The sequence below is a fragment of the Heterodontus francisci genome, chromosome 17 (assembly GCF_036365525.1).
Source record: "Heterodontus francisci isolate sHetFra1 chromosome 17, sHetFra1.hap1, whole genome shotgun sequence".
Classification (NCBI taxonomy): Eukaryota; Metazoa; Chordata; class Chondrichthyes; order Heterodontiformes; family Heterodontidae; genus Heterodontus; species Heterodontus francisci.
Window position 1 is genome coordinate 70,008,035 of NC_090387.1, and position 13,103 is coordinate 70,021,137.

At 42.6% G+C, this 13,103-nt stretch overlaps 1 protein-coding gene across 4 annotated transcripts in view; it reads left to right on the plus strand.

The window, feature by feature from the left end:
- Nucleotides 1-13,103, plus strand: part of ldhd (lactate dehydrogenase D) — an 81,644-nt gene that overhangs the window by 40,106 nt on the left and 28,435 nt on the right. For 2 of the 4 annotated variants that reach the window (XM_068049612.1, XM_068049613.1), the window contains exons 8-10: nucleotides 8,203-8,330; nucleotides 8,420-8,510; nucleotides 11,181-11,292. In XM_068049612.1, the coding sequence (XP_067905713.1) occupies nucleotides 8,203-8,330; nucleotides 8,420-8,510; nucleotides 11,181-11,292 (331 nt within the window). Of the gene's footprint in view, nucleotides 1-8,202; nucleotides 8,336-8,419; nucleotides 8,511-11,180; nucleotides 11,293-13,103 lie in introns of all 4 variants that reach the window. The other 2 variants (XM_068049615.1, XM_068049614.1) reach the window with 2 other exon arrangements.

Genomic DNA, 13,103 nt, shown 5'->3' on the forward strand with positions numbered 1-13,103 from the left:
TGGAGAGAGAAACAGAGTTAATGGACAGAATTTTACAGTGGGCGGTGGGTGGCGGGGGGGTGCCCGTCCACCGGCCGAAAAGTCAGTGGCAAGCATACTTCCACCGGGCCTGGGGATCTAGACCGGATTTTACGCTCCCCAGGCCCAGGATGTCCCGCCTAATGGAGCTGCCAACCAATCAGTGGGCCAGCAGCTCTTAGTCCCAGCAGCACCACCAGGAGCGGTGGCCACTACTGGGACTACACCCAACTCCAGGATGAAGATGAAGAACGAACCTGGAAAAAAGGTAAGTTTTTAGGGCCTCGGCGGGGACAATCAGTCGGGCTCCAGCGAGGCAAGGGGTTTCAGTTAGGGGGGGCGGGGATGTGCTGTGCATTGGAACCAGTTGGGGCTTTGGGGGCAGCCCTCCATGGGGCACACGGTGTCCGATCAGGAGGGCCCTCCCCAACCTGCAAGAAGGCGGCCTAGTTTTCATCAGGCAGGTTTTCTGAACCTCAGCCGCCCACCTGCCAAGCACAAAATCCCCATGGCGGCGGGTGGAGGCCCTTAAGTGGCAGTTAATTGGCCACTTAAGAGTTTTGACTGCCCTGGGGCCAGCAGGCTGTTTCTTGCCACCGCTGCCTCGTGTAAATTGGCAGCGGAGGCGGGAGTGGGTCGGAAAGGAACCCCCCCCACCCCCCCCCACTCCATTTTATGCCCCCCTCCCACCAGCCCGCTCTTTTGGGGGCGTAAAATTCCGGTCAATGTTTCAGGTTGATGACCTTTTGTCAGAACTGAAAAAAGTTAGAGATGTAACAGTTTTTAAGCAAGTACAGAGGCAGGGTGAAAGGAGAAATGGAGGTAAGAACAGAAGGGTAGGTCTGTGATAGGATGGAAGGCAGGAGAGATTAAATGACAAAAGGGACAATGATGCAATGCAAAAGGAGATGGTAGTGAGACAATTAAAGAAACAAAAGTTAGGTCTAGTGGAAATGTAAATGGGAAATAGCAGAATCAATATTTACAGCTGCTGTCTGAAAAAATGGGGTTAGAGGTTATGCCTTGAAATTGTTGAACTCAGTGTTGAGTCCTGAAGGCTGTAAAGTGTCTAACGTTTAGATATATGGCTCTCTATTTCTTCATCTATGTCATTTATGGCCCCAGTACAGATCTCTGGGGAACACCACTAGTACATCCTGCCAATTTGCATACTGCATACCCATTCTCTCTCTTCTCTGTATCCTTGTCCGAGCCAATAGGTTGTCTCCATTTCAATGTGCTCTCATTTTTGTTAACGGTTTCTTATGTGAAAACTTGTCGAATGCCTTCTGGGACTCCATCTAAATAACATCCATTGATGCTCCCTTATCTACCATGTTAGTTACCTGCTCAAAAAATTCAACCAGGTTCATTAGACATGACTTAACCATAACAAATCCATGGTAGCTTATTTGAAGCAGCTCATATTTGTTCAAGTGTTCAGTCACTGTGTCTCTAAGAACAGATTCTAGAAATTTCCCCAAAACTAATGTTAGAATAATATGATGATAATTTCCAACTTTATCTCTCTTACTGTTCAGAAATAATGGAGTGACATCTAAGGGAACAATTTCTGAATCAAGAGCGTTTTGTAAGATCATGACTGACCCATCAACAATGTCCTCACTTACTTCTTTTAATCCCCTGGGATAGTAGCTATCATGTCTTGGAGATTAGTCTATCTTTAGTAACATTCGCTTCTCCATCACTATTAAATTATATTGAATCTAGTTACTTTTTCCCCTTGATTTATTTTTAGTTTTCCTTGTATAGAACATAGAACAGTACAGCACAGTACAGGCCCTTCGGCCCACGATGTTGTGCCGAACATTTAACCTACTCTAAGATCAAACTAACTACCTACCCTTCATTCTACTATCATCCATGTACCTATCCAAGAGTCGCTTAAATGCCCCTAATGTATCTCTCTGGTAGTTTATCCTCATCCTCTACTGTGAAGACTGGCATAAAGTAGCTATTTAGTATGTCAGCCATTGCCTGATTTCCAATTACAGTAACACCTGTGTCTGTTATTAAGGGACCAACATTTCACTTACAAATATATTAAGAGAAAATATATGGCTATAAACCTTTAGCATTTTCCTTAACATCCCATGTAATGTGTTCTTTATGCTGGCTGATGCAACATAAATGAGATGCATGGAGTCCAGGTCGTTGAAGATCTCCAACAGGTTTATTAACAGCTAACAAGTATATACAGTACAGAGCAAACTATTTGCAGAGTGACTCTGGCTTGTAGTCACATGACTACATCCTGGTACTTAGCTCATTAGCACACTGAGATCTTAAAGGGACATCACTCTTAAAGGCAATCATACAACATCCCCTTTCTTTCCAAAGATAAGTCTCGTATGCTGCAAGTAATAACACATAAAATTAGATATCAAAATTAGTTATAGGGGATATAGATTATAAAATTTACAGGTATAAGGATAGGGATTGTGAAATTTACAAGTGCAGGGGCTTAAAAGTCCAGATATCATTTTGGTGGTTTGATAGCTCTTGCTCGGAGAATTTGCATCCCATCTGTTGTTGTTTTTTCTGAGATTTCTCCCTCTCTGCATTCAGTTTCTGTTGCTCTGCTTTCAGCCTGCTAATATACTCTGTTGTTTTTATCAAGATGATCACTTTTGAAGCCTTGTCATTCTGTGAAAGTGCCGGCATCTCACCTCAAAGAGCCAAAAGACAATGCTTCAACTCATTCCTCCTTTTCCTCCTCAGCACATTGCGTGTCCTTCACCTGTCCTCATCCTGTGCATCTGAAGGCCAGCAGCTCAAGGTCGAGGACTTGTTGGGGGAGCAGTACTTGGCCTCATGGAGGTATCTGTCCATTCTGGCTCATTGTGGCACTGGCAGTAAGCGAGAGAGCAGAAGTGAAGGTGCGCCATATTTGTGCTGTTGCTGGATTTCCAGACTGCACCGTTTGATGCTGGCTAGAGTCTGCAAGCGGGCTCCGTTCCATGGAACTTTCTCCTCAGCAATACTCCCCACTGCCAGCCTTTGCTTCTCAGTAGTGAAAATGTCAATATGCCCATCTCTTCTTCTGAGTCACTCGAGAGCAAGGAAACACTGCCTGTTGGCAAAGAACTTTCATCTTCTGAATTTGGATCTTCATTCTCTTGTTGTGGCGTCTCTGAGAAGGGGCGGATATTCTCCAAACTAGATCACTGATGTCCTGGAGGAACTATGACTCAATATGGGTGCCCTTGGTCTCTTCTGCTGTAATGGGTACCTTGGTGACCTCGTGGATAGTCAGGATGCTGAGGTCCTTACATGATGGTAGTCCTGCCACTGCTGGTCCACTCATGTCTACCAGGTAAAATATTTGCGGTTTCCATGCCAACTTGCCATAGCTGCATTGCATTGTTAGTGTGCCACTGCAAGGGATGGGTGACCCATTGTATGCAGATTACTTTGCATTGGTCAGTTGTATTATTAATTTCCAACAACTCCATTACATATCCTTCAGGATTCAGACTGGTAGGCTATCTCCAGTGTCAATCTTGAGTGTATGTTTGCCAACTTTCTTTGGGCACCTGATGGTCATGGTAGCAAAAGCTTCTAGTTGTTTGACTTCATCAATATGATGTGTTAGGTTCACAATGTGAAACGCCTGCTCATTTTCTATCTGAGAATCACTCCTCTCTGAATCTTGTCTCAGTTCTGTTTCATTGTAGACTTTGTATATCAGCTTGTGTTTAAGCAGGCCTCTGGCACTCTCCTTGCCGCTGTTGCCCTGTTGCTGTGCCGGTCTTCTGTTTGTTTGTTTGTGTCCTACTGTGACTTCTGGCTGCATCTTTGGAGCCAGATTTCTTGCATAGGCGGGCCCAATGTCCTTTTGTACCCCACGCCTTGCACGGGTCTTGAAATGCAGGAAAACTTCGCAGTGAGTGGGACAAACCACACTTATCACACAGCATGCTTGCCTTTTTCAACCTGGTTATTGTGCCGATACTGCTGGCTGCACCTGGTGCTTGCAGATGTTGTCAGCTACAATGGCTTCGTATTTCCTGCTATCTTCTAGCAGAGCATCAATGCTGTGACCTTTCTTTTTTTTCCAAGAGGTCTTTCTGAAATGCTTCAATGAGTGTGGAGAAAATTACCAGCTCCTTTAGTCCAGCACTGACAGTGCAGTTTCTGAAAAATCACATTCATTACCCTTACTACGGCATCTATTGATGAACTGGTCTATTGATTCCTATGGCTACTGCCTGTAGTAGATCAATTCCAGGTGGTGAATTCTAAAATTCACTCTTAACCGGAGCTGATCTTCTATCACTTTCCATATATTTATGGGATCTTTCTGGTCCTCTTCAGATAAGCCAGAGGTATTGATTCTGTGTAACCTCTCATGTCCAACTGCTATTAGTAGTTTCACAGCCTGTTTCTCTGCTTCTACAGTCACTCGGTCTGTGAAGCATAACTGCTTTCTTTCTTTAAAAACTGTGAACTTGGATAGGATATCAATGGCCTTCCAGTTCATGCTGGGAAATTCAGTACCCATCATTCTGTTGTTCTTTTGCTTTCTGGTCTTTATTTAACTTTGTTCTATTCACTCTGCGCTGTTTCCCCTTCAAGAAATTCTCTTATTTAGACTAGCTGCTTGGATTGAGAGTAGCGAGTGTTTGATAGTATTCTTTGTTTATCTTGCTTGCAGCACTTAAGCTTGTCTGTTTACACAGCTGCTCGGTGGGCAGTTCAATTGCTTTTTTTGTTGGAGTTTGTTTATGTTCTTCAGACTCGAATGATTTACTTTTTTTTACTATGGTTGTGTGAATGGAGACTCTTCTTCCTGCTCAAATGGTTTAATGATTTTTTTAAACTTTGGTTGTGTGAATGGAAACGCTGTAGTGATCAGGGTTTTCCTGCGCTTTTGCTATCAGTTGCCTTCGATCAGGGAGAGGAATTGGGTTTTCCCCGTTTTGTTTTCCCACAAAGCCTTTGAAAAAATCAATTTTTTAAGCATGTCAAAGCTATTTCTTTTTAACTGGGATTCCTCAACCGTCAGCACAATGACTCACCCGATTGCAGGAATTTATTTGTGGCCTGTTGTTCTGTGCTCTGACTTTTACAGCTGGAAATAAGCTCTTTTTTCTTTCCACTGCTTGGGCCAGTATTTCTTTTGAACTTGCTCTCTTGTGGCTGTATGCAGGTTCGTTTTCACAGCTGCTTTACCTATGGTCTTCAAACTTAGACTTTGCCTTCTCACCACAGCTGCCGCCATATAATGTATTCTTTATGCAGTGGTTCAAGAAGGCAGCTCACCACCATCTTCTCAAGGACAATTAGGGATGGGCAATAAATGCTGGCCTAGCCAGCGATGCCCCACATCCCACGAACGAGTAAAAAAATGTTATCTGGTGCAACATAAATGAGATGTGTAGAGTACAGGTTTATTAACAGCTGAACTAGTATATACAATACAGAGCAAACTAATACAGAACCTTCCTCTAGGTGTTACAGTTGCAGAATGACTCTGGCTTGTAGTCACATGACTACCTCCTGGTACTTAGCTCATTAGCATACTGAGATCTTAAAGGGACATCACTCATAAAGGCAATCATACAACATCCCTCGCAAGCTTTATCTGGTATTCCCTTATTGTGACTCTGACCAATTTCTTTGTATCCCTTTGCTGTTCGTTATATCTCCCCCAGCCCGCAGGATCGTCACCTTTCTTTTTATCACCGCCAGCCTGTGGGATCGCCACCGTTATTTATATCTCCGCCAGTCTGCAGGATCACCACTGTTCTTTATATCTCTTCTAGTTCATGGGATCTCTGCTTTTCTTTGCTTTTTTACAAACCCTTTCTTTGAGTTTTATCCTATCCTTCACTTCACTTATTGACTAGTTGTTTTATTACACAAGCACAGTTCTTGCTCCGATGGTCACTGACCTGAAATGTTAACTCCGCTTCTCTCTCCACAGATACTTCCAGACCTGCTGAGTATTGCCATCATGTTTTCTTTTTATTTCAGAGTTCTTGCCCTTTAGGGTAGGTACTGGTCTTGTAATTAATATTGTCCTGAACACAGCCCACTGTTCATCTGCGGTTTTATCCGTTAACAGTTCTGACTTGTCTATTGCAGTTAGTTCCTGCCTCATCCCTCCAAAAGCAGCCTTACCTAAATTCAAAACCTTGGTTGGTGATTCACCCTTCTCCCTCTCAAACCCAATATTGAATTCTATCATGTTATGTATGGTCACTGTTAGCTAGGTATTCCCTCACCATTACATTATTGACTAATTCAGGCTCATTGTTAAACCTATAATGGCCTGTAGTCTTGTTGGTTCAAGAACATATTGTTCCAGAAAACTGACCTGAATGCACTCAAGAATTTCACTGCCTTTGGGACTTGAGCTGTTCTGCTTTTCCCAGCCTATGTGACAGTGAAAGTCTCCCATTATAACTGTTTTTTAACAACTAACTTCTCCGAACTCTACGTTTATGTATCCTGCTCTTTTATCCTGGCTCTCTGGAGGTCTATAAACAATTCCCTTTACTGTCTTGCCTCTTTCTCTGTTTCTCAATTCTACTCCTAGGTTCTATTATTAACATCCTGTGAGAAAAAAAATAATTTTGACGATTTTTACTCTGGCTTGAGGCTTGTTAGTGTAAGCATGGAGAGTTTTTTTTGCTTTTGTATGCTCACACTCTTCCCTTGGAGAACAATGTGAAGTAGTGGAAGGACTCAGGCTGACTGAGTTTGACAGGTTGCGACGTGAACGCTCCTTTTACGGCCATAACCATCTTTGTATCAGTCGATAGAGGATCAGTCCTACACAACAGGGGGGTTTTATGGACTTCCACAATCCATACCCACCAGACATGAGTATTCCACTGGATGTCAACCAAGAATTCAGAGCTTTAAATCTGGGTTGACCTCCCAGACATATGTCATTTGAATGGATTTTTTGTGTGTGCATATTTTAGGACTGATCTCCACAGGTAATGTTCCTTGAAATTTAATTAACATCTACATTCCATGGAGAGAGCTTTGCAGAAGACATAGAACCATAGAAAAATTATGGCACAGAAAGAGGCCATTCAGCCTGTCGTGTCTGTGCAGTAGAACATGAAAGTCTCATGACAATGGAACACACCAAACTCCCATTGGAATTTAAAATCTAAATTTTGTAGAACAATTGTTGTCAGGTATTGTAAGCATGGACAATCCGCTCTGTTTTTTTGAAGATGTATTAGAGGAAACCTGTTATGTTTTGTTTTGACTTCATCCATTTTTCCTGATAAAAGCTACAACTCTGTACTTACCTGCATCTCTGCTACTATTCTTTATCCTGAACTCCACAGTAAATAAGGCACTTGCAGTTCACATAAGTTCACAATTTTTAGACAGACACACCCACTCCTAGAAAATAACAAAACATGGAGAATGAATCACTAAAGCGATTGTGGGTTAATGGTGGTGTTAAACCTTACCTATTTTATAATCCTTCTTCATTTGTTTTCTACCTCTACAAATTTTCCCTTCAGTTGAGCTGAGCTGCAGATGGCTTCATCACACTGCTCGATATTTAATTGTACTAGGTCCTGCTGAACATACCTCTGTGATTAACTGGGTTTCTTTACATTATGTTCATACCATTTGGGGAAGTTCGGGTGGGGGGGCAGATTTTGGGTACAGTAAGTAAAAAAAAAAACACACCTTTCATCCTTGCAAACCTAACTGCAGTGGCACAAAGAGAAGGGATCAGCACAGGAGCACCAAATTGCCATACTGCCATTTGTTGTTGCTTGGAAACATAGAGCAGAATAAAAGGTTGCTTTGGTGTTGATCCAGTGCCCACTTACACTGTGCCAGTGTCTTTATTGTACAGTGAAAATCTCCTGGCCGATGAAACTGAGCATTCACACTCTCTGAGGCAAACTTACACAAAGACCATATCACGCTGACAACAGGGCGCTTTCAGTCCCATTAATATGACATTTCCAGGTGTTTGTAAATCCATTTAATGCTGCAAATAGGTGCCTGGACTGTATTTCATGTTTTGCTTTACCTTCTGATAATATAAAGCCAATCAGGACAGTAAAACTACAGAAGACCTTTTTATCCCTTCATCAGAAATGATCCTGGTACTTCAGCCCTTATTTCTTTGTTGGATTCCCACCCGTGTCACACTCGTTTTTGATTGCTTCACAGAGGAAATAGCAAAAGTGAACAGCGGCTCTGATTTTGCATGGGCCAAAGATCAAGAAACCCGGAACAAACTGTGGCAAGCGCGGCACAGTGCGTGGTACGCTGCTCGGGCTCTGCACCCAGGCTGTGAGGTAAGGTGAGCTTGGCCTTTGTTTTGAGGACTTCAAACCATCTTTTCAAACTCGTTAAACTGACAGACAAAATCTCCCTCATTTTGTAGGGTTATTCCACAGATGTGTGCGTCCCACTCTCAAAGCTACCTGAAATCATTGTGGCTACTAAAGAAGACCTGGTGAGGTCAAAGCTTACAGGTTAGCTGTAGTTAATGATAGGATTTGCCCATGCCAATCCTTTGTGATCCCAGTGTCTGCTGCCACACTTTACTTCCTTAGCTGGGATCGGTATGGGCCACAGCTGCTGTTGGTGGTACTCAATATCACATTGGGTACCGTATGTTTTATCTCCTGGGTCTCATTGCTCTCTATGACTTGCTTTCAGAAGAAAGTGGGCTGGAATTTGCATTGCCGCTGCCGATCCGTAAACAGTGGCGGCCCGTTCTTTGCGGAGCCGCGGCAATATTAAACGTGGCGGCTTATTTAAACAACCAGGGTGGACAGCTCCCCCCACGATGATGTGGAGGGGGCGGGAAGTCTGTCCCTGGAAAGGCGTCAGCAGCCTTTACGCAGGCGCTGACGCCATTTTTAAAGGGCTTCAAACCCTACTTTGCAATCAGAATATTTAAAGAAACACTGTCTTTAAAAAAATTAAATAAAGTGATCCCGACCGTCACCTACCCCTTCCCCCCCCCCCACAATAACCATAAAATTCATTACTTGTACTCTCTCCCCTCCAAAATACTTAGCTTGTGCTCTCAACCTTCGCCCCCCCAAAGTTCATGAACTTTAAACTTTACCCCTTCCCACCATCCCTTACACCAGTCAGATAGATTTGACCACAGCCCACACCTCCCGCGCTGAAAACTTACCTGCTCTCGCCACCCCCCCCCCCCTCCCACCCCCGACCAGTGTTCCTCCTCGGATTCCCGGATGGGTATCCAAAGGTGCAGGAGTGCCAGCCACCGGCACCAATATCACACCGGGACAGGGGGAGGGAGCGGGTAAGTAATCAATTCATTTATTTTAATAAATTAATATATGCAAATTTTGCTTCCGTCCTTGGGCAGGGGGGGGGGGGGCGGGTGCTGCCACCAGCAATATCAGTAATTTCCAGGACCCCCCCACCAACGCCCCCCCCCCCCCCCCACAACCCCTAAAGTCATGGGGGCTGTAAAACTCAGTTAAGTAGGCAGACTAAACATTCTTGGTCTCGACAGTGCAGAGTAAGTAAACGTGCTTCTGTTTCTCCGCTTGTTGCTCAGTCCTAACCAGTATTAGCATATGTTCTGTTGGATAGTCACGGAATGGCACTGGTGCTAGAAAATGTTGCAGATTCTCCTACTGTCTCAATGTGGAAGGAAGTATAACAGGGAGACATTACAGTGGCCAGTGATTATTCAGGCACATTTGTGCATTAGAATTAGAAACAGAAAGTGCTGGAAATACTCAGCAAGTCTGGCAGTGGAGAGAGAAACAGAGTTAACGTTTCAGGTCTGTGACCTTACATCAGAACTGATGTCGTACCTGATACTTTAACTCTGCTTCTCTCTCCATAGATGCTGCCAGACCTGCTGAGTATTTCCAGCACTTTCTTTTTTTATTTCAGATTTCCAGCATCCATAATATTTTGCTTTTACTTGTACATTGGGATTTGTGAAATTTGATTTTTTTTCCCCAAAAAACTTATATTGACCAACATTGTAACAGGTTAAAAATACCCAACTGAGGCCTTCTCATTTGGCTGATGGTGATTACATTTTTGGGAAAACTAGCAGAATTTCATTTACATTTGATATCTGCCTGTACAAGTATTGTACCTGCTTCAAAAGAATCCGGTTATGACACTCACACAAGTTATCTTTGTGTGGTATTTTAGTCCTACTTGCATGAGTGCCAATGTTAGTTTCTCAATAGCTGAACAAAAACTAAAAGGGCTTTAAATTTCTGTACTGATGCCCGCACTCAGGTTGGAATTCTGGTCAGGAGAGGCTTTGGGATTCAGTGTCACTTCAAATTCTGAGTAACAAAACCAAACAATTGGAGGAGATTAAAGTCCCATTTGGCTTGGTTCTCAATCTGAACTGCATCAAATGAGGAGGTGCTGAGTGGAGATCTTCCCTGAGCAGAGAAGGGAAAATCAGAAGGGAGGGTGACAACTGTGTGGGATGTGAGCTCTCCTGGAAGACATTTACGGCACACATTGATGGTAATCTGTGACCAAGCCCTGCCAGTCAGATGAAGAAAGAAGATTAAAAGGTAAATTTACAACCCTCCTTGCATCTGTAAAAATAATTTTAATGATAGAAAATTGAGGGTTGATCAAATTGAGGACTTTAAAATGATAAAGGGATTCACTTGAGCAGATACAAAGAAACTATTTCCTCTGGTGGAGGAACCCAGAACAAGTGGGGTTAATTTACAAATTTCAGGAGTGAAATCAGGAAGCACTTTTTCCACACAATGTTTGTTAGAAATCTTGAACTCTCTTCCTCCAAAAGGCTGCAGATGCTGGCACAATTGAAACTTTCAAGATTGACATGGATAGATTTTTATTAGTATCAATAGATCGAGAGCAAAAGTGGGTAAATGGGGTTGAGGTAGAGATTAGTCATGAATTGACTGTCTAATTGAATGTCAGAGTGTGCTCGAGGGGCTGAATAGCTTATTGCTGTTCCTGTGTTTTAAAACAAAGATCTGATAGGCATGGCTTAAACAATGGCACCTTTCAGTAACTTTTATTCTATACCTTATTGGATGTGGTTAGAGCTTTAATGTGTATCATTTCTAAAAGTATTCTTGTTTTTCTAAAATCTTTTCATTGCTTCTGATGTGAAACACCTAACCAATTGTCTTGTTCAACTCAAGGACCTATTGTAGGCCATGTTGGAGACGGTAACTTCCATTGCATCATGATTATGAACCCAGAGGACGAGGATGAAGGGAGGAGGGTGAAAGAGTTTACTGATAGATTGGCCAGGTACAGCAACATTGTCTTATTTAGAACATGTACAGCAAAGGGATAGGCAAGGTCACAGATAAATACAGGAGACAGAGGTCAGTCAGCTTATTTTAACTCAATCGTCCAGCAATAAAAAAAACTTACAGTCCCATCAGGTCCTCTACCTGGCCCTTGAATTAATCAAAGGTTTTTGCCTCCCTTATCCTACCTGGGAGCCTATTTCAAGTATTGGACAAGCATGAAGATGTCCTTTCTGAATTAACCTTTCACGTGTTTTAAGCTATGCGTTGTGTTCTACTGTCATGGCTTACCATCATCTGGTGCTAAAAATGTACCCTCTCTGTGCTAGTTGTCTCCTTTCTCCAACAATATCAACTTGCATTTATATAGCAAGTTCAACGTAGTAAAACGTCTTGAGGCACTTTAGAAAAAAACTGGCAAAGAGCCAAAGAAGGAGATATTAGGACAGGTGACCTAAAGCTTGTTTGAAGAAGTGTCTTAAAGGAGGAAAGAGAGGCGGAGAGATTGAGGGAGGGAATTCCAGCACTTAGGGCCCAGACTGCTGAAGGTACGGCCATCAACTGTGGAGCAATTAAAAATAGAGAAGAACAAGAGGCTAGAGTTGGAAGAATGCTGAGTTCTTGGAGTATTGTGACACTCAAGATCAGCCTCATAGTTCCTCCAAAATGGGACATAGTGCTTAAAGAAATTAGAACACTGTACAGTTTTGGCACCATTTATACTCTATTCATTTAGCAATGTAAGTCAGCACTCTCTTCACTTTGTTGATTGATGCACCAGTGATTTCACAAAAAGCACTAATTCTATTAACACCCCAGATCTCTTTCAACTTCCCCTTCAACTGGTTAGTGTATATATAATGCTCATTGTCCCTTCCAACTTTGCAATGCCATTAATTTACTTACTAAATTTCATCTGCCACTGTTGGGTCCATTTATAGATTTTACCCAACTTCTCATGCTCTAGTAGCCCTGCCTCAGGCTATCAAGCACTTTACTGACCTCATCCTTAGTCTTAATACTCTGAGGTAGATACCGTATAGTCCTAAGGAATTTATTTGCTTTCATCATTTTAAACCTTCCTAGAAATCTGTTTCATTGATTTCAAAACTAGCAAGTCTACTTGGATTATCTCTGTTAATGTAGAGCCCGTTACTATAGTAACAAGCCCTCCATTAAAGAAGAAAATAGAATCAGATTCTCTGGTGAATACTAAAAGAGGTAATTGTTTAGTATGTACATAATAAGACACCTTGTCCCTGTTGTTACAATACCTGATTTCCCTGAGGAGAAGAAAATTGCATTTTTCAAAATGTTTTATTGTTGAGCTGTGATCTCAATGTCAAGTTGGATTACTCCAGCTCAGTAATGGATACGTGCTGATTTGTAAAAACAATCCCAAATGATCTTAGATTGAATTTCACAAGGTGATCTACACTTCAGTTGTTTGGAGGGGGGGATTAAAAGGCTTACAAGTGCCAAGGATGTAGATTCTTGGCCTTTGCAACATGAATTTTCAGTTTTTTACCCCCAAAATGCCTACAATATGAAATGTGCATACTTGTCTGGAGTGGTGTCCAGGTTTGCCAATCCCTATTGAGCTGGAAGTCCTATGATACTATGGTGTCAACGTAGTGGAAACACAGAATCAATTGAAGAGGAGCTTATAACTCCCAAAAACTGAGGGAATTGATGGTTGTTAGTGTGTCACAGGGAACTATCCATACGTTGGCATAGTGAGCAGATGCACTGGGTCTATATTGGCCTCAGTAACATTGCGAGGATAGAGCCACTGTTCTGATACATTAG